The sequence below is a fragment of the Penicillium pulvis genome (genome assembly GCF_028828015.1).
Source record: "Penicillium pulvis strain IBT 33274 chromosome Unknown scaffold_8_segment0_segment0, whole genome shotgun sequence".
In the NCBI taxonomy this organism is placed as follows: Eukaryota; Fungi; Ascomycota; class Eurotiomycetes; order Eurotiales; family Aspergillaceae; genus Penicillium; species Penicillium pulvis.
In genome coordinates, this window is record NW_026643080.1 from 2,242,701 (window position 1) to 2,262,411 (window position 19,711).

Sequence of the window (19,711 nt, forward strand, 5' to 3'; positions counted from 1 at the left end):
AACGGGTTGAGTAGAGAGAAAGAGAGCGCTGGAAAAGAGATATGTGCAACGAAAAGCGAGAAACTCAAAGAAAGCCGCGGATTCACAAGAAAGAGGAGAAGAAGTTAGATTGGCATGTACCTGGGACGTGCGCTTAGGCGGTCTCTCCGCGGTGTGGGCCCTGGTTGGATGATTACCATGCCGCAGCTAACTCCCGACTTTGGCCACTGCCTTTCTCTGGGGTATTCCAGGGTTGGAGGTGGCTTACGGGTGATCTAGGGACCTTGCATTCAACTTGGCCAAAGAGTTTCTACATTGTTGCATCTGTAGGGCACGAAAAACGAGACATCGTTATGATCCAGCGCGGACAAGGGTGGGCGAATCAGCGGCTGCTTATTATAGCCTCGGTGTATATGAAGGAATCGTGATGATGTGGCCAGATACACAACAATGATTTATGCGGCACATATTTGCGCAAAATCATACGACTTATGTCATTCCCGGTTATTCCCTTTCGATCAGCATAGTATTTTGAGTTGAAAAGTCCGAACCCAACTGCCTGCATAACCGTACCCTCGGTTGTAGGGCCACGGGTATGGCCCACGGCTTCCGCTATCCGCTGGCGGAACAAGTCCCGCCGATCATCTTTATCTTTATTTCCATCTGATTACTGATACTGTATTGACGAACGAAAATCTTTAATTGGGGTATACATCGCGCGCCCTATATATACCCAACCCTAAACTCACAAGCGCCTCTATATCATGGCTTATCGTAACATGCAGGGGGTAAAAAAACAATGAAGCTCAAAACAAATCCGCTCATTTCGCTGGAACTCGCTCATAAAACACTATGTATGCTTGCTCATTCTGCAATCGATCACGAGGCCGCAGGTCGCGTGGGTTAAAGTCACCCGCTCGATCATCATCAAACCGCCGCCAGGACTGACGCTCAGCATCCCGGACAAGCGAGATGTAGTGACCACTGCCCATAGAGGATCCGATATGACGTAGCACGCCAAAGGCGTCGTAGTTAAAGGGCGGGGCCGTGGCGTCCAGCATTGGTGCCGAAGAGTCGGGGCCCGGAACCACAAAGTCGTCCATTCGTAGCCCGTGCAGAGGGAACTCAATCGGCGTGTGGATCTTCCGTGCGCTCTGCGTTTTGGATGCGGAGAAACGCTTGAAATGGACCACTAAGATCTGCGGTGCGCGCGTGATGATGATCTGCTTGGTGGCCCTACGCTTGCATTTGCAGTGCGGGCACTTCCACACCTCATCCCCACTGAGCATTTCCTCTTTGCAGTAACTACGCAGACATTGGTAGATATCGCCCGTGCCAGTTTCGGGAATCTCCACGCTGATGCTGTAGAAAGCCTCGTAAGTGGTAGATGTCTGGTGACAGGTTGTGCAACGAAGTCGACTAGCATGTTGTCCCGCAAACAGTGATGAGATGAACGACTCCTCCCGATGGCAATACCGGACCCACTCAATCTGGGAGACTTTAGGGACCGGCATCCGTTCGCGCTGCATCTCCTCCGAGGGGGTCAGGGGTCGTAGCTGATTCCGTTGCCAATTGATATTCAGGTCTTCGTGAAGACAGTCCACCAAGAAATCGAAGAACTCCTTGGCATCTTGCTGCCGATCAATGACCCATTCCCGGTTCAATCGACCGCAGAAGTTGCGGAAGGAAGTCGGCATGATCACTTCCACATCATCCTTCCATAAGGATCGGATGAGGTTGGCATAAAGCCCAGGCATCACACCCTGCGATCCTTTCCAGTTCTTCTGCACATAATACCGGAACCGATCGTCGATGAAAAACTTGCTCATCATCACCGTCGCACTGAGACACTGAATCGTCGAGTTCATGTAGCAGGTGACTCCGAAATTGTGAAGGCCAGTTCGAGGAAGCTTGCGACTCCGGATGGAGGTAGGTGTGTACAGTGCCGTACGATTGGCCGAGTTCTGCCGTTCCATATGAGGTTGAGCAAGTCGTCCATCGGCAACGCCGCTGTAGCTAGGCCGAGGAACTGCAGGAGCGGGGCGCGATGGAGCTACGGGAACGGGAGCCGGAGCAGCATAGTTAGGAACAGGCATGACAGCTGGCCGGGAAGCCGCGTGCACCATAGACTGTTGAGCATGTGGTTCGGGAAAGCGGCGCAAGAAATCCTCATAATTGTGGACAAATGGGACCGAAGGCTGTTCCATCTCTTCCTGGGGCTCCTCAGTGAACGGCTCATCCTCGAGGTATGTGCTCGTGTCGATCTCTTCTTTCTTCGATCTTTCCAACCACGCCGTCAACTCCTCCGAGTTGAGGGGTGTAAATTCTCGAAGTCTCCTCTTGCGAACTTCCAAGCTTGAGTTAGCACTGGCCATGGTCGGCACTCGACCCAATGGGCGACCCGGCCTCGGGACAGGCTTCTTGGTCTGGAGTGACCCCATTATAGCAGCAGTGGAAGATGTCGCGAGAGATTGTTGTCCAAGTAAATCAATCCACGCGTCCAAACCACCAAGCAGAAGCGCAGGAGGGCGGCCGCCCTTCAGGGGTTTGTATGCATTGAATTCATAAAGAGTGTCATGTAGAGCTCTCAAGTGAGGAGCAGACGTTCCGACGGGCGAACCTGCAAGATAGCTGACCGACGATGCACTTTGGTCGTGATAAACAACAAGGTCGAATTCGTTTCGTCGCTCGAATAATGCTTGCTCATGCTCCGGGGACACAACAAGGCGCTCCTCAAGCTCTTCTGCAGACACGTTTTCCTTCAAAGCCACCGGTTCAACACAGATGATGGACTTGGCATAAATATGCCCATTGTCAAACTGGTCCCGGGGACGAACATCGACCACAAGTACGTTGAATTTCCTCAAATATTCAAGAAGATCCTGGGCTGAGATTGCCGAATTCGAGGGCAGTTCGGGGGAATTGCTCCGTGTTTCTCGCACAGAGTTGACACCATTGGGGGTCATTGACCGATAAGGGTTATCAGGAGGACCTCGGCTTGGGCTACCCCGCGGGGAATCAGAGAACTGGGAGTATCTTTGGGTTATTGGTCGCACACTTTCGGTGGAGGTCCTTGGCGGGTTCGACGGAGGCTGCGTGGGCACAGTGTAAATCGGACTATAGGCAGGATCGGGGGCACGTGGAAGAGATGTCGCCAGAGGGAGTTTCGGAGGAAGACTTGGAACCGCGGAGGATGACCCCATACTGCGAGGCCCCAAAGGTCGTCTGGGCGGTGATCCATAGGCGGACGCATGATTGCTTGGCGGAGTGTTGGAGGTATAGGTGGAAACCTGACCTGCAGGTCCTGATGGAGAGTGCATGTTTGCGCCAGGCTCGTTTTCACGGGTTTGGAAAGGCTTGAGCCTTGCAAAGCGTTGTGCAAGTATATCATCAGCAGGAGCTGAGAGTCTTTTCGGAATGGCCTGGGGATCAGGTATTCGCTGAAACTGTGTTGGGCTCGGCATTCTCATGGCTTGGCCTGCCGCCTCGCGATTCTCACGGCCCCGGGGAGTCATAGAGCTTTGCTCGTTTCCAGAGGATGCGGATGCATATAGTCCCATGGGTTGTATGTTGCTTTTCAAGTTGTCTTCAATAATTTCCTGCTTGATCGCATCCATCGTTCCTTGCTTGGTTCGCACCGCCTATAGTATCCCGAATGTTGCGTCAGTTTTGCCCTTTGTTTGTGATGAAGCGCACATGACCATGCGTATTGGAACAGATATGTTGAAGCATACCATCATCAATCCCGCAAACTCCTTGTACCATCCGGGGTGCTGAGTGATCGCTGTCTTGTAGTTCGGATGGTGGGGGATGACGTTGATGGTGATCTCCGAAGCGCGGAGGTACTGCACATATGCCTTGTCCGACTTGTCGTCGTCTGCAAGATCCCTGGCTTGCCCGATTGCCTCGGACGCTGTACTTAGGAGAGTGTCGAGCTGTGTCTGTAAATGAGTATTTGGTCCCGTGGCGACCTTAGGGGGTGGGGGTTGTAGACTGACCGAGGTATTCTCGTTTACATTCAATGAAGCAGCCTGATCCTGCAGGTCCTTAATGTTCGGATATCGGGGTCGTATTGCTGGGGAGCCACTCTGAAAAGAGCCATGTCTGGTGACCGGGTCGGTGGAATGCATGTTGCCCCCCACCGAGTAAGGACGCCTGTCCTTCCACGGTGGTATGTTTGGTAGAGATGGTAACGCCGCTGCATCGGGGGGCATGGTCGAGGCAGCGAAAGGTGCGGGGTTCAGCGCATGATTTGAGGCAAGATTATGTTCAAGGCAGCAGAAATCGCAGCGAGAGGCAAAAAGAAACAAAGAGTGGCCGGGTAATAGGTAGATGTTCAAGCCGATTCCAGGAACAAAAGCGGGTCTGGGGTGACAATACCATTCACCGCCCTCGCCGCCTATGACGCCAGGAGGAGCTTAGTCAACGGCGGGCAGCCTAGGAGCTTCATCTCATCCTAGATTACCCAACACCTCCAACTGACACAATCTTGTTGATTTAATAGACTGTGCGCACTTGCTGTGTATCGGCTGAGCCTTCAACTATGGCAGGCTGGTTCTCTTCTTCATCCCCGCTCGATGAGCAGATCGAGCGGGCAACCGCTTCCTCACTGTACGTGTTCCCTATCATCACCTTCTGCCTAAATAGGCGCCGATCGCCTACTTCGAATGCACTTATGGTTTTGATGATCCATTGACTGATCAACGCCATAGTGAGGATATTGCTCTCAACCTGGAAATTACCGATATGGTCCGGTCAAAAAGTGTCCAGCCCAAAGATGCTATGCGGTCCTTGAAGCGTCGACTGGAGAACCGAAACCCGAACATCCAGTTAGCAACATTGAAGGTCGGTTGAAAGTTCGGCACCCCATGTACAGAATATATTAACAAGTTTTTATCATTAGTTGACCGATACGTGCGTCAAAAATGGAGGCACCCATTTCCTGGCCGAGATCGCCTCTCGTGAATTCATGGACAACCTGGTGTCACTGCTGAAGGCTGAGGGGGCGCCTTTGAACCCCGATGTTCAGCGCAAAGTTCTGGAGCTGATCCAAAACTGGGCCATGGCAGCCCAGGGCCGCATGGATTTGATGTACTTGGGGGAGACATATCGCAAACTACAAAACGAGGGATTCCAGTTCCCGCCAAAGACGGAAATGAGTGGTAGCATGTTGGAAAGCAATGCTGTAAGGCTCAATCTCGTAATTTCTTATGATTCAGCAAGACGCTAATATCTTCGATCAGCCACCGGAGTGGATAGACTCGGATGTCTGTATGCGGTGTCGGACCGCCTTTAGCTTTATGAACCGCAAACACCATTGTCGGAACTGCGGAAATGTTTTCGATGCACAATGCTCCAGCAAGACTCTCCCATTACCGCATCTCGGGATTTTGCAGCCGGTTCGCGTTGACGACGGCTGCTACGCTAAATTGACTTCGAAGCCATTCCCCCCATCTGGACTTTCAGATCGATCTGCATTTAAGAACCACTCTATAACCAAGTCTAGCTCCATGGAACCTCGCGGTGCCAAAGCGGATACGAGCTTTGATGATGATCTTCGTCGCGCGCTGGAAATGAGCCTCGAGGAAGCGGAAGGGCGAGGTCCGTCGGGATTCGTGCCTCAGACAGGCAATGCCCCTGAACCAGCAAAGACTACACCCGGGCCTACCAATATCGAGGAGGAAGATGCCGATCTGAAGGCGGCTATTGAAGCATCAATGCGCGACATGGAGCAGCATAAACAGAACCATGCGGCCGCATTGAAGAACAATGTGCCGCCTAATGAATCATTCCGCGATTCATCAAGCACACCAACTCCATTTCCCAAGAACCCGTACGAGCTCACCCCGGTCGAGGCAGAGAATATCCACCTCTTTTCTACTTTGGTTGATCGGTTGCAACATCAACCGCCGGGTACGATTCTCCGCGAGCCTCAGATTCAGGAGCTTTATGAAAGCATAGGTGCACTTCGACCTAAATTAGCTCGGAGCTATGGCGAGACTATGAGCAAGCACGGTAAGCCAAAATTTAAAATTACTTCATTCCAGTATTTAGACTAATTGTTCTAGACACACTTCTTGACCTCCACGCGAAGCTATCGACCGTTGTTCGATATTACGATCGAATGCTGGAAGAGAGACTGACTAGTACCTATTCTCAACCAAACTATGGGTATGGTGCACCCCCTGGCATGCCCCAGTACCCAAATATGCCTGGGTTACCAACCTATGCAGCCGATGCAAAGTCAGGGGCTGAAAACTTTTACTATGGAAATACTACTGAACCGACTCACGCCTCAACCGCTGGTTATTCGCACCCACAGATGAATAGCGGCGCGTATGACGCACCTCCGAGTGGTGTTACAAGCCCCGTGTACCCAACACAGGGTCAACGTGGACCTGCTGTGAATGAGTCACATACCGCTGCCTGGAGTCTTAATGCATATCCCTCTTTAGGGTCGCCCCCACCTCCCAGTGGCATTATGCCTAGCAATCAAGTTACTCCTGCCACTGGGCCGCAACAATATTATGCAGCAGCACCTGAGCAAGATCCACACACAGCCCAGTTCTCGGATGCTACATACCAGCCATCTCCCATCATGCGGCGAGACTCGCAATACCAGCCCAGTGCGCCTGGGGCTCCGACACCTAGTGCGCCAGAGCCGCAGTCACCCGAGCATGCGCATACACCTCTATATTCTACCGCGGCGCCTCCATTGCACCAGCAGCATACAGGTCCTCCACCTCAATCATACTATTATCAGCCGCAGCAGCCTGGTACAGTCCCTCCTGGATACCCACCGATGACGACGGGCCAACCGGGACAATACCCGGACGCCGGACAACAACTCCCCGCATCCCACCAGCCCGCAGTGGAAGAGAGCTTGATTGAGCTGTAGCGTACTTTTTAACATTCTTCCTTTCATGGCGTTCATTTCCTGTGTACCAGATGATACCTAAAGACTCGTTTTTTATTGTCTTTTGAGCAAATTGTAGTAAAGTTAAATGGTAGCTTCCAGAGTTGCTCCGTGAACTCCACACTGATCTTCAATACGGTAATATTACCCGATTTCCCCCAAATCGCCGGAGACAGCCAACGACTTCACTTCCTTTCTTTCCTTCCATTCCCCTCCAATTTCCTACTCTCACCCCGGTAAAAATTTCCAATCGACACCTCACACTTTCATCCGCGCTTGACTGGGATCGAGCGCGGCGGTGTAGAAACTGCTTGCATTTCAACTGCTCCCAGTCTCGTTGCTTTTTCTCGCCTGCACGCCCGTCTGCTGTGATACCTACTCATTGCCTCGGCCAATCCCCTTCGATGCCCCGTGTACGCAGCTGATTACCCGCCTCCCTTGGTGCTTCCTTCTGCCGCAATGCCAACCAGCACTTCCTCCCCAGTCAAACGCCCCGGCCTCGGCCGCCGCGCCGTTTCTTCGCATGCGGTTGTCACGCGGACCAACTCCAATAGTGAGCTGTCAGAATCGCAGACCTCCAAGGCCACCATTCATAAAGCCAACCGCACCCATGTCGTGGGCGGCGGTCGCAACCACCACCGTAATCCATCGATCGGGAAGAACATAAATAAGCTGCAACGATTTCAGCTGGCCCCCGAAACCACCGGTCGTCATCATCAACGGAAGAAATCCGCCCCCGCAACCCCTATCGCCAGCCCCAAGGAGCGGAGTCACGTACGCTGGGACGGCGTTGTGGAAGATCATCCAAAGAATCATTCTATGAAAAGAAATAACTCCACCCCGGTCCTCCGACGCAATAACTCGGCTTTCGGGAAGAAAGCTCTGGTTACCGATCGGCCTCTGTTGAGCGCCGGGAAGAAGAAGACGGTCGGGTTTGAGCTGGGCGACGATGAGACTGACGAAGCTGAATGGGAGGACACTACACAATCACCTGAAAGCACGAGACGCAATTCGGTCGTCCCGTCCAACCACAGTGCCGAAAACGCCCAAGTCCTGGTTGACCCCCTTACCTTCGTGAAACGCCCATACCCACAGGTGCCTCGCGCGACGAGCCTTCCAGATTCAATCACCAACCGATACCTAAGAGAGCAGGCCGACGAAGAGGAGGAGCGTCAGGAGGAGGAGCGCCAGGAGAACGACGACACTGAAGAGGACCCCCAATCGACTGAACAAGGCGACATCGCTAGCCGCCTTCTTAGCCCCTCTCACTCCGCGAGAGCTCCGCCCGCCATGTCTTCTATCTCTGCGATGGCTAAGCCGACGGACTCCGCATCGCGCAATGCTTCTTCTATTAATCTTGCTGCAGAAGGTGCTCGCCGCAATTTCTCTTCCTCAACCATTGGACTGAGCAGCCTGCCTAGTGGGATTCAAGCTACAGCCACCTCTTCTTCGATGGAAGGTGGCGTCTCTCGCTTCATTCCAAGCAACAAAACCGGCTTCCACGCATCATCACGAACCGACTCAGATCCCAATACCCCATCTTCATTCCTTCCTCATTACCATCCTCAAACACCACCCTCCCCCAACCGAGGATCAGGGAAGCCAACTGCTTCCCCGGCACCTAACAGAGGTGCTGAGCTGTCGCGAACGCAACAGAAGCTCTGGCTCCAACGTACCGCTACGTTGAATAATTCGCCGCCAGACTCACATAGCGTTTCCACGACGGGACCTCCGTCAACCAGCGACCCTAATTTTATGGCAGCAGGCCACACTCGTCCTGTCGGTGGTCCATATGATTCTAGCAGGGCCTTGAACGGTAACGGTCGTGTTGGAGCTCTAGGGCAGGACACCGAAGCACGCCATATTCGAAAAGCATATGAAAAATCCTCTCTCGAATTAACTGTGGTAAGGCGATTCCAGTCGCCTACTGGCGATAGCTTCAACCGACTTCGTGCGGTGGCACGGGCATCCAAAGCTCTCATCCGTGCAGAGCCTGGATCAGCTCTAGGCAAACCAGTAAAATCAGCCCCGTCATTGCCCCTCCTGCAGCACGGAAGACAGCCTAGCCGGCTCGCGTCAAGCTCAGAATCCAGATCTCAGTTGCCTGATCCCCACTCCTCGGCATCCGAAGATCAGACGAGCCAGAATGAATCCACTGACACCATACAAGGGGTCAAATCCAAACACCCCTCGCAGCGGATCTTATCTAGTTCTGACGAGGCCTCACATAATATCCCAGGTGATCACGATGAAGACTACCCCGTTGACGGGACTGACATGATGGTCCGTCGCATGTGGGAAAGTCGAGAGGTGGCTACCTCGGGTTAATGAACATTCCTGCATAACTATCTTTTACGTTGATGAGCTTCTAGTTACTTGCAAGTTTTGGCGCTGGTGGCATGTATTTCTTTTTCTTCTTTCCCAATCAGATTGAAGGATGTTCTTTGATTTCTGGATTTATTCGGCAGATGCCAATGTGCATAGCTCCCGTTCTGTACCTTTCAATAGATCAAATCCTAATGATGCTATTGGTCTCGGGTACATCGTGTTCCGGGGGATCTGCCGTGGCCTGACACTACATTCCCCAGTTCCGGGTCTCTTTGCCCTAATGATGATTAATGCTCATTCCCAAGCTCCTGATTTGATCTTTGCTTCCCTGTACTTATCGTGGTATACTTCTTCTCTATACTTGTTAATAAACAAACATCATGGAGCTCCTTGTTCAGCTCGTCGCTAGCCAAATCCTACGCATCACTTGCTACTTGATTGCCATTACCTTCATCTCCGTATTTGTCAACATAATCAACCAACAATTCTTCTACCGTCGCAATGAACCCCCAGTCGTGTTCCATTGGTTTCCCATTGTCGGAAGTACGGTGCGCTACGGAATGGATCCCTACAAGTTCTTCTTTGAGTGTCGAGAAAAGGTATGTGTGCTTGATGAGGATCGAAGGTCGGTCTGGAATACTCACAGAATCGCTAGTACGGAGACATCTTCACGTTTATCCTACTGGGAAAGAAAACCACTGTCTACCTAGGGATAGAAGGAAACGAGTTCATTCTCAATGGGAAACTCAAGGATGTCAACGCGGAAGAAGTGTATGGCAAGTTGACCACGCCAGTCTTCGGATCGGATGTGGTTTACGATTGTCCGAATTCGAAACTGATGGAGCAGAAGAAGGTCTGATAACTCTGAGATTCTCGTTTCCGTTTCTAGCAAGCTGATCCTAACTACCATTGTGCCCCCTATAGTTCGTGAAATTCGGCCTCAGCCAAGAAGCCCTAGAGGCATACGTGCCCCTAATCGAGCAAGAGGTGGAGCAATACATCAAAATGTCCAGCAGGTTCAAAGGCACCTCGGGCACAATTGATCTCGGTGCCACAATGGCCGAGATAACCATCTTCACAGCAGGTCGCACGCTGCAAGGCGACGAAGTCCGCGCAAAGCTGACCTCGGAATTCGCCGACCTCTTCCATGACCTCGATCTGGGCTTCTCCCCTATCAACTTCATGCTCCCTTGGGCACCACTACCTCACAACCGTAAGCGAGACGTAGCGCATGCCCGCATGCGCGAAATCTACTTAGACATCATCAATGAGCGTCGTCAGCAAGTCGCGACCGGCGCCAACCAAGGACACCAGGCTAAAGATATGATCTGGCACCTCATGGACTGCGTATACCGAGATGGAACCCCAATCCCAGATAAAGAGATCGCGCATATGATGATCACATTGTTGATGGCGGGCCAACACTCTTCGTCTGCTATCAGCTGCTGGATTCTACTCCGGTTGGCATCGGAGCCTGAGATGACAGAGAAACTCTATGCCGAGCAGATCAATGCCCTGGGAAGTTCCTCGGGCTCGCTGCCGCCGTTGACATATAGTGATCTTGAGAAACTGCCTTTGCTTGCATACACTATTAAGGAAACCCTTCGTATCCACTCTTCTATTCATACCCTCATGCGCAAAGTCAAGAATCCTCTTCCCGTGCCGGGTACGAACTACGTCGTGCCTACGACACATACGCTGCTCTCTTCTCCTGGTGTCACTGCGCGAGATGAACGGTACTTCCGGAATGCCCTGACCTGGGATCCGCATCGGTGGGAATCGCGTGTTGAGGACCAGGTTGATGAGACTGATACAGTAGATTATGGGTATGGTGCAGTGTCGAAGGGTACGCGCAGCCCGTACTTGCCGTTCGGGGCTGGTAGGCACCGGTGCATTGGGGAGAAATTTGCCTATATGAATCTGGCGGTTATTGTTGCGACTCTTGTGAGGGAGTTCAAGTTTTATAACCCTGAAGATCGGGTTGGGGTTCCGGAGACGGATTATTCGGTACGTTTTCTTGTTGTCTGCTCTCGTTCGTGGATATTTTTGTGAATTTCAAGGCTAACTGGTCTTTCTTACTTGCAGTCTCTCTTTTCAAGGCCGGTGCAGCCTGCGACAGTGCGGTGGGAACGTAGGCATGAGTGAACTGTTGCTTTATTACGTGGAGATGTTAGGCTCCATTGTCGGAGTGGGATCGTTTTATTCTAATCGTGTATGCCAAAGGAAGAAGGATGCTTGTGTCTATGAAACGAGATTCAATTCTTCGATTTATTTCAAGTATCAACAGAGTATAGTAGCTTCGTATATCCCGAGCCCAGAAATCATAATAGTTTATTAGAAGTCTTCACATAATAGAGGGTTCGTGCAGAAGTCGGTGTATCCAACCGGAAGTCTAAACGCTAGAAAGGCCACAGCTTGGCCGCAAAGATGAAAATTGAAAGGGAGTAGAATGTTCATGATTATATGCTCATATGAGCTGATGAGGGGAGAGAACAATGTATCGACAACGAAAGTAGATAAGAATGAAACAACAAAGATACTCCTATCCACGGTCTCGTCCCTTGCCCCTGCTTGAGGTACCTCCACGACGAGCGTTTTTGCCCGGCCCGGTGGAAACATGGTTTCCACTTCCATTTGGCTGTTGTTGTGGAAGCGGGGATGGGCCGTTCACATTCTTTTTCGGTGTGGCCTGACCCGAAGCTGGGGCTGAAGCTTGCTTCTGGCTCCGAGAGTCGACACCGTCAGGAGCTGGATTCTTGTTTCCACGACGCTTGCGTGAACTTCCAGATGCACCAGCAGCTTTACCGCCACGGCCACCTTTACCGCCGCGCTGCTGGGGTTCTGGCTCGGGCTCGAGAAGGCCCTGTACACGCTTGCTCTCTTGATCCCACCACTGCTGGAACTGTTGCTCAGCTTGGATATCTTCCATGTTATGCTTGGCTGTAGCTGCTTCCCGGATCTCATCCTTTTCGGCCTGCTGTTGCTCCAAAATAGCTGCTATGGAAAATGACCCATAAGACGGGGAGCGAAGGTGGGCATCGGGACGTGGAATGTGGCGGATTGATTGAATGCTAGGTTGGGGGGATGGTTTGGGAAGGGATTGTTGGTATGGAGTGGCAGGGCCGGAGGGCGGTGATTTGGAGAAGGGGGACTGTTGCATGCTGGCCGAGACTTTGCGGCTCTGTTGCTGCACTGGAGTAGCCACTGGCTGAGACCGAGGCGGCGGTGTGCCAGCTACAGTTTGTCTGAGAGTCATGGAAGGTTTTTGGGGCGTCTTAACGGGCTCAGGAGCTGGTGTACTGGACCCACTCTGGCCTGGCAGGGGACCAGGTTTGCCCTGTACACTTGAGGAAGTCGACGTCGGCAACTGCCATGGATTTGATGGAGCATCCTTAGCCTTTTGTTGTGCGGCCAGTTTTTCTTGCATTTGTTGCTGTTGCATCTTCTTCCGTTCCTTTTGAGATATTTTCGGCGTGAAGTTACCACTGCTTTCTTTTCTGGCTGTCATACCAAGGGTGAGATTTGACACCCGGGACTGGGAGGTCTCGCTCATGATATCCTGGAGGTCTCTCTTGCCATCAGATATGACAGGGGAGTTCCACGGCGCCGTAGAGGCGTCACCTGATGACGCCAAGCTCCGTCTTTGGTGCATGGCAATTGCTTTAGATTCAGTCGGAGACTCGGCAAGCAATGGACCTCGCGGAGAAGACATTTGCTGATCCAAAAAGCTTCGATCTCGTAGCGAATCATCCTCAGGGATGCTTGCTCCCAATGCCGGAGAATTGGGGTACGATCGGCCTCTATCTTCACTGAATCTCAGTCCACGCATGGGTGCTTTGCCCTTGGCATCGAATGGAGAAAGAGCAGCTTCATCATCCATCTGGAACATGAGGTCTCCCGTCGACTGCTGTGCCTTCAGCATAGGGCTAGTGGTGGGACTAGTCATCTCCCTAGAAACGCCAGCCTTTGGTTTACGAACAGACGGAGAAGCATTACACTTGTCATTTGTTGGCGGGCGAGATCGAACGTCATATGACTCGACTTGGCTCAGGCGGGATTGCAAGGCCATTGCATCGATCCGTCGTCGTTGGTCCGATTTGATCGAGCTGACAATCTCCGGATATTTCTCGAACACATATGCTTCGGTGTTGCGTCCACGAGATATGGGATAGGAAGCCAGTTGATTCCCTTGGCAGACTTTATCGAGCGCAGCGAGAAGATCATCATCAAGTCCGTCGAGATATCTAGTGATCGAGTCAGTTTTTGAAATGGTAGAACATATCATGTGGTAGTACCTGTTCGTAAGCATAGACTCGAGGTCAAGACAAATATGCTCGAGGGCAGCCTCTTTGAACTCCCCCATGTAGATAGGGGAGACCGAGTTAAGAAGATACGTGATATTGCGTGTGTTGACTATTTAAGGTCAGAGGAGAAACGACGATGTCACCGATTTCAGACTCACCAAAACGACCAAGCATATTCTGACAGATCTGCGATAGTCTGTCAATCATCAGTTCGTTCGCCACATAAGTGACGTCGAGGAGCAAGTCAATAAAGTCATCAAGAGTCTTAGTCCGCACTTCATGGAATAATTTCTCTTCGGTATCTGCATACATGTATTGCAGAACAAAGAGGAATGTCGATCGGTCAATATGTTTGAGATCAACATGAATGGCCCCCGAGCGGTCTGCCTTTCGTGGGGCAAGCCACCGGCCACCAGATCGCCCATGAAATAGCGCATCAAAGAACGGGCATCTCTGGCAAACCACCTGGCTGTGAACCTTGACGGAATCACCTTTAAGCTGAACCACCACATCTGCATCATCAAAGAATGAGCTATGGTTGATGGCAAGGGCCATGTCATGCTTCAAACTTGGCTCAGGGTCTAGCATTAATCTCGCGGCACGTTCAAGGGTTGGCAGCCCAAGCTGAAGAGCAACTCGCATCACTTCTGTGCGTACTTGCCGATAGCGGGTGGCATTTTGGGGAGAGGTTTTCACTTTATGCCAAACATCGAGAACATTATCGGTGTAGAAGAAGAGGGCAAGGTTTAGAACCGTGAGGAAGTCAACGCCATGGAGCTGGATCTGCATGTGACCATCCTTTCCGTACTCGACGTCGAGAACATCAGGAACAGAGGAGTAGTATGATGCCCGGAACTCCTGAAGTGCCTTCCTGAGAACGGGACTACGACCACTTAGCAAAAACTCGTGCACTGGAATCCGTGCATCGGACAGAGAGCTAGTGATCCAAACAGTCCCCTCGGTGCGCATAGAGAGGTATTGGTCCTCCATATTCGTAGACGATAATATGGCTCTTTTGATGGCTGCTGCACAAGACATCTCCATTGGATCTGTTCCACCTTCCAACATTGTCTCTACATCATCCGGAGCGGGGAGCCCAAAGGGCGAGAGTGGCAAGAGGTCATCCAAAAGAGTACTTCCAGAGATGTGGACTTGTTCTCTTGTCACGTTGTAGTCGCGTTGGGCGACAGCATAGGCCCCAAAAGCATTGCTGCGCACGGCTACGGCCCTTGACAGAGACGGTATGCGGGCGAATTTGTAGTCCTTGAAAGTGCCTTCCTTTTTCTTTGTCCGTTTCTCCTTTCTCCAGGCGGAGCCCGATGTCGTGCAGATGATGATCGATCCGTCCTGGCCCACATCCACATCGCTAGCAGCCATGTGCGACTGCTTAGCAGACCAAGCTCTCACGGGTGGTGCTAAAGAATTGCGGGTTTTGGCTGGGTTTGTGGTCGAGGTCGGTATCGATGGATTCTCGGGCTTGTTGACCTGGACAGTAAATACATCACCAGAGCTAGACAAAGCGCAGATAGTGCTTCCACCACATGTCAGCTTGACTATACGATTCACTGAAGCATCATATCTTGTCGCCATGAAGCTGTCTCGGATAAACCTTGAAGTGGCCTCCAGCGGAAATGCTAGCTTCGAGTAGCCATATTGTGAAAACACCCAGACCTCATGGTTTTGCAAGAGCACAGCAGTGGCTTGATCAATGGCAGATACCATCTGAATCGGGGAGTTGAAGAGTGACGCTCCAACCCGCCGGGGGGTCGTTTGAACTTCAAGCGAACGTGCATCCGAATCTACTAAGCCGAGCTGGCCCTCATTCTTGCCAAAGGTATACAGACCGGAAGTGCTGAAGACCACCGAGTGAATCGAAGATGCCGCTGCACCAAGGATTCTTTCCTTCTTGAATGGGTTGAAAATCTGGCGGGGTGTCGTCTGGATAGGAACATCATTTTTGTTGTTGGTCCTGGGTAGACCATATCCTAGCTGTCCGAACTTGTTACTTCCCCAGCTAAAGATCTCGCCGTACTCTGTGATAGCCAGGGTGTGGTCTTGGCCGAGGGCGGCCGACATGACCTTCTTTCCTGACAACCCACCTGTTTCGATACAGGAAAAGGTGAATCGTGTAGCTTCATCGCCCGTCCCCAGGCGACCGCCCGGTCCAAACCCACAGATGAACAGATTGGCCTCCGGATCATCCGTGATGATTGCAGTGTGTAACTTGGACATGATAGTGTTTTGTATTTTCATTGGCTTGTTTCTGATAAGCGTTGGCAATCCATCTGTGGTAACAGGCTCAAGCCCTAGCTCTTCCTGATATTCACGGTAAAACCGATTCAAAAGATGTTCGGGACGCTTCAGGGTGACCCGTTCAGGAAACTGACGGTCATCCTGATCCCCAAGCCCAAGGTTCAAGTTCTTGTTGCTACCGAAGGTAAAAACTTCATCGGCGGAAAAATCGGTTGGTGTTGACTGTAATGAAAATCGAGAAAGATAGACATCCTCTTCAACGTCATCTTCGTCATTAGATCCGGCACTCGAATCAGCATCGCCTTCTCTCAAGGAGTCAACGGCAGTATCAAGGTTCCACGGTCTTAAAGAAGTCATCCGTTTGATATCACGAGAGGTAATGGTCGCTCCATAAACATCGAACGGGCTGTAGCCCTCACGGTCCTTAATCTTGATCAAGCTTCCAATCTGTCCTGTTTTTTCCACTTTGCTGAAATCGGTCGCATCCCGCTGGTTCCGCTCCATCAATGCTAAGGCGATTGTAGCATTGCCCGCATAAAGGGCACGGTGGAGTGCCGTCCATCCACTCTCCCAGTCCTGTACATAGATGTCAAGAAACGGGATTTCGAACAGTGCGCGAGCGAATTTGGTGGCAGTGGGCTTTGACGACGAAGCAATGTGATGTAAGAGGGTCCTGCCATAGTGGTCACGAGCATTGATGTCGGCGCGCGACAAAGTGATGCCAGCTCGCTGGAAGCCCGGCCGCTCAGGTGCTGATGTTCCTGGTGATGAGCCGATGTTTTTCTTCTGCTTTGGAGGATTTGGGGAGGATGAGATCAGCGACCCGGGGCTTCCAGCTTTGTAGGTCAGGTTAGCTGCTGTCGCAGCTAAGGAAGCACCTCCGGACCCCCCTGCAGCTCGCGGCCCCGCAAACGTTGCGTTTGCGAGGAGCCGCTGGAAGCTCTCCACATCATCTTGAATAAAAAACTCCCAAAGTTTGCTACTCATATGTGCCCGATGTGGTTGTGTCACCGAATCTCTTATCAAGCCCAAGCCAAAGCGTCGCTGTCAACGCACCAGGGTTGACCGCGACGGAAGAGCTGGGTGATAAGACGAAACCGGCTCGAAGGGAAAGGGGGAGGAGCCGATTCGCGATGGATCGACGCGTCCTTGGGCAATGAGCTTCCACTGGGAGTGCAGCAACGCGTAGTGACACCAAAATCGATTGTGGGATTCGAGGAGGGGTCGCGGCGCGGTGGCGATGGTTGCGGAACTAGGGCTCTGGTATTGGCAGGGAGTTTTATTGTCGCGGAACAACCCGGATACAAAGGGAAGTATCAGTGAAATGCGATATCGAGTCAAAGAGAAAATTCAAGGTCGGCGTACACTCTGCTTTATCGAGGCTCCGTCATCCATGGATCGTGGAACCCGTCGCACCGACCAATGACAGCACGCACGTCCCTCCATGTCCCCGGACGAGAGGTGCGGGTCATTTCGGTAATCAAGCGCCCGTGGAGCAGCGATAGGACAGTGTTTCTTTTTTAAGTCTGACATTCTTTGATCTACAGGAGAATCTTCTTTCCCCGCTCTTGCTTGCATTTCACCCCGCACCCAACACTTTTCTACTACCTTGGGACCTCGGGATTCACGCGCATATCTGAAGTATACCAGGTACGTGCGATCAGTTGAGTACCTGTATCTCTTCTCAAAAGATTCCCTCAGTCCTTCACGGCAGATTTCGGAGGCGCTTGGTCCACGATTATCTCAATATCCTCGCTGTCGGATGCCATCACAGTGACGTTTTTCCTTTGGTCCCTTTACCCATGGATTAGCAGGGCGGTATTCACGAGGCTCATTTAGTGCTCACCGTCGATAAACAACTAGGGCAGTGATGAATCCTGCCCACAACAAGAAATAGAACACAAATGACACGGGCCATCCCTTGATCCATTGTGGAGCCCCGTCATGACCAGAGGTTGGAAACACAAGCAGTGGAACCCAGATCTGGAATGAGTAGCCAAATGTCATCATCGATCCCAGGATGAGTGCTCGCTCTTCGGAATCATCTTTAACAATAGTGTTGACCGTGGAATATAGAATAGGACTTAGACAGCCCGAAAGCCCGAGGAAATACCACGCAGCAAATCTGCAGTATTTAATTAATACACTGTTTATCTCAATAGTGCAGGAGTACTCACTTCAACCCCTTTGGAATATTCCAAATAATCATGCATAATGTCGAGAAAAGGCAACCCAAAGAAGCAATTGTATAGATGATCCAAGAAGGGTAAATTGCAGCAATAGTCGTGCCAAACCAAGATGCGACAATTTGGATGGCATAAATAACTGTCGGTAGCTGGTTGACCTGGGTAACTGAGTATCCCTCAGCTTTGAGCCACAAGTTCATATAAGACGTCGGATAAGATGAGATAATCATGCACCTATAGCGATGTGTTAATACTCTTCTGATCTCTGTCTATACTTCGATCAATGACTCACGCATAAGTTGCAACGAAGACCCAGATATGCCACCGCTTCAGAGACCGCTTGAATACATCAAGTCCTAGTTTACCAGGGCGACGTATCTCTGCCCTGCGTGCCCTCTCCTTGGCCAAAGCGATATCACTTTCGGTCAAATAAAATGGACGTGGCGAGTCTGGGATGCCCGGGAAGATGAAAAACCCAATGAAAGCCACCGGGATTGTGAAAATGCCGTCAATAATGAATAGCCACCTCCACCCAGGCATACCTCCAACTCCCGAGAGGTTGGTATATGCGGCTGATTGCAGATATCCGCTTACCATGCTTCCCAGCGGGTTACAGATAAACCAGGTACCGGCACGTTTGAAAAGTTCAGGACCAGAATACCAGGAGCCTTAGGTCAGGTATTAGCGCACGCTTAACTTCTGCATGAAGCGCCTTGATAATGGACCTACCAAGAATAAAATGCGTCCCAGCAAAAACAGGAGCCTCCAGCATTCCAACAAGAAATCGAAGGGCGTAAAGTTGATTGACGCTGGTGACACGACTTTGAGCAAATGTACAGATACCCCAGAGGACTTCAAGTCCGGGAAGTAGCCAGCGAGCCCTTGTTTGGAATTAGAGTATGCTCACGATCACTGGTCATTCTACCTGAACTTACAACTTTGGACGTGACAATAGGAGTAGACCAGGAACCTGAAATACAACATATGCCGTGTAATAACAGACATTGAAATAATTGAGTTCGTTTCCATATAGACCGAAGTCCTCCTTGAGCCCACTCACGTAGGCATTACTGATATTTGTTTGATCTGAGGATTTTCGTGAGCCCTAGAATGCAACAAATGGTACAAATACCTTACCCAAGTATTTGACGAAGACTGTCTTGTTAGCATGACTTATCAGTCCGCAGAGAATCGGTGTACTCACAACATAAGCAGGCAAATACCAGGATTGACACATCGAGCTTGAAGAGTAATCTGACGAGAAGGTCAGGCATGAAAATATCGACAGGCCTAGTATTTCACATACTTTCTTTCTTCAGAAGGATAAGAAGATGGATACCAATTGAAAACTTCCTTGAAGAATCCCCAAAGGGTCGGCCTTGCAGGCTTTGACTTCTGGAGGTCCGACATGATGATCAAACAGGTCCTTGATTGATTGCGCGTTCTAATAGGAAAAAACAACCTGCGCTAGTATAGCCGATTTTTCGGCTGTTATATCTGCAAAGGTCTGGACTCATTCGATATCTAATGTCTAGATGAATGGCTGATGTCGGTGCAATTTCTCCACTTCCTGTCGCGATCATATTCATCGGAAGAACCCCGAATAATACTTCCCTATTGAAACAGGATCATCCAAAGAAAGTTGGATGGCAATCAGTCATAATGTGTCTTGATAGGTGCCGACACCCTTGTCTGTCAATGCAATGACTGCGACATGGTACACCGCGATGGCGTGCCCGTGGTCG

The 19,711-nt window shown here is 51.2% G+C and overlaps 6 protein-coding genes across 6 annotated transcripts; 3 read left to right on the forward strand and 3 right to left on the reverse strand.

Moving 5' to 3' along the window:
• Positions 1 to 800: 800 nt before the first annotated feature.
• Positions 801 to 4,193, reverse strand: N7503_010262 (putative ubiquitin C-terminal hydrolase; the record flags this gene model as incomplete). The annotated part of the gene is made up of 3 exons (XM_057069808.1): positions 801 to 3,620; positions 3,714 to 3,914; positions 3,978 to 4,193. The coding sequence occupies 3 exons, from the start codon at positions 4,191 to 4,193 to the stop codon at positions 801 to 803; spliced, it is 3,237 nt and encodes a 1,078-aa protein (XP_056916419.1).
• A 276-nt stretch (positions 4,194 to 4,469) lies between these two features.
• vps27 (ESCRT-0 subunit protein VPS27) lies at positions 4,470 to 6,877 on the forward strand (the record flags this gene model as incomplete). Its single annotated transcript, XM_057069809.1, has 5 exons — positions 4,470 to 4,590; positions 4,692 to 4,824; positions 4,883 to 5,164; positions 5,223 to 5,994; positions 6,048 to 6,877. Exons 1-5 carry the CDS (start codon positions 4,523 to 4,525, stop codon positions 6,875 to 6,877), a joined length of 2,085 nt encoding a protein of 694 aa, XP_056916420.1. The 5' UTR covers positions 4,470 to 4,522.
• A 477-nt stretch (positions 6,878 to 7,354) lies between these two features.
• N7503_010264 (uncharacterized protein) lies at positions 7,355 to 9,223 on the forward strand (the record flags this gene model as incomplete). Its single annotated transcript, XM_057069810.1, has 1 exon — positions 7,355 to 9,223. The coding sequence occupies one exon, from the start codon at positions 7,355 to 7,357 to the stop codon at positions 9,221 to 9,223; it is 1,869 nt and encodes a 622-aa protein (XP_056916421.1).
• A 380-nt stretch (positions 9,224 to 9,603) lies between these two features.
• Positions 9,604 to 11,358, forward strand: N7503_010265 (cytochrome P450; the record flags this gene model as incomplete). The annotated part of the gene is made up of 4 exons (XM_057069811.1): positions 9,604 to 9,822; positions 9,879 to 10,076; positions 10,148 to 11,230; positions 11,323 to 11,358. 4 exons carry the CDS (start codon positions 9,604 to 9,606, stop codon positions 11,356 to 11,358), a joined length of 1,536 nt encoding a protein of 511 aa, XP_056916422.1.
• A 407-nt stretch (positions 11,359 to 11,765) lies between these two features.
• N7503_010266 (BTB domain and ankyrin repeat protein) lies at positions 11,766 to 16,767 on the reverse strand (the record flags this gene model as incomplete). Its single annotated transcript, XM_057069812.1, has 3 exons — positions 11,766 to 13,467; positions 13,519 to 13,636; positions 13,686 to 16,767. 3 exons carry the CDS (start codon positions 16,765 to 16,767, stop codon positions 11,766 to 11,768), a joined length of 4,902 nt encoding a protein of 1,633 aa, XP_056916423.1.
• Positions 16,768 to 17,477: 710 nt separating this feature from the next.
• N7503_010267 (uncharacterized protein) lies at positions 17,478 to 19,376 on the reverse strand (the record flags this gene model as incomplete). The annotated part of the gene is made up of 9 exons (XM_057069813.1): positions 17,478 to 17,574; positions 17,627 to 17,905; positions 17,958 to 18,200; positions 18,259 to 18,634; positions 18,696 to 18,847; positions 18,902 to 19,052; positions 19,104 to 19,121; positions 19,171 to 19,220; positions 19,273 to 19,376. 9 exons carry the CDS (start codon positions 19,374 to 19,376, stop codon positions 17,478 to 17,480), a joined length of 1,470 nt encoding a protein of 489 aa, XP_056916424.1.
• Between the last annotated feature and the right edge of the window lie 335 nt (positions 19,377 to 19,711).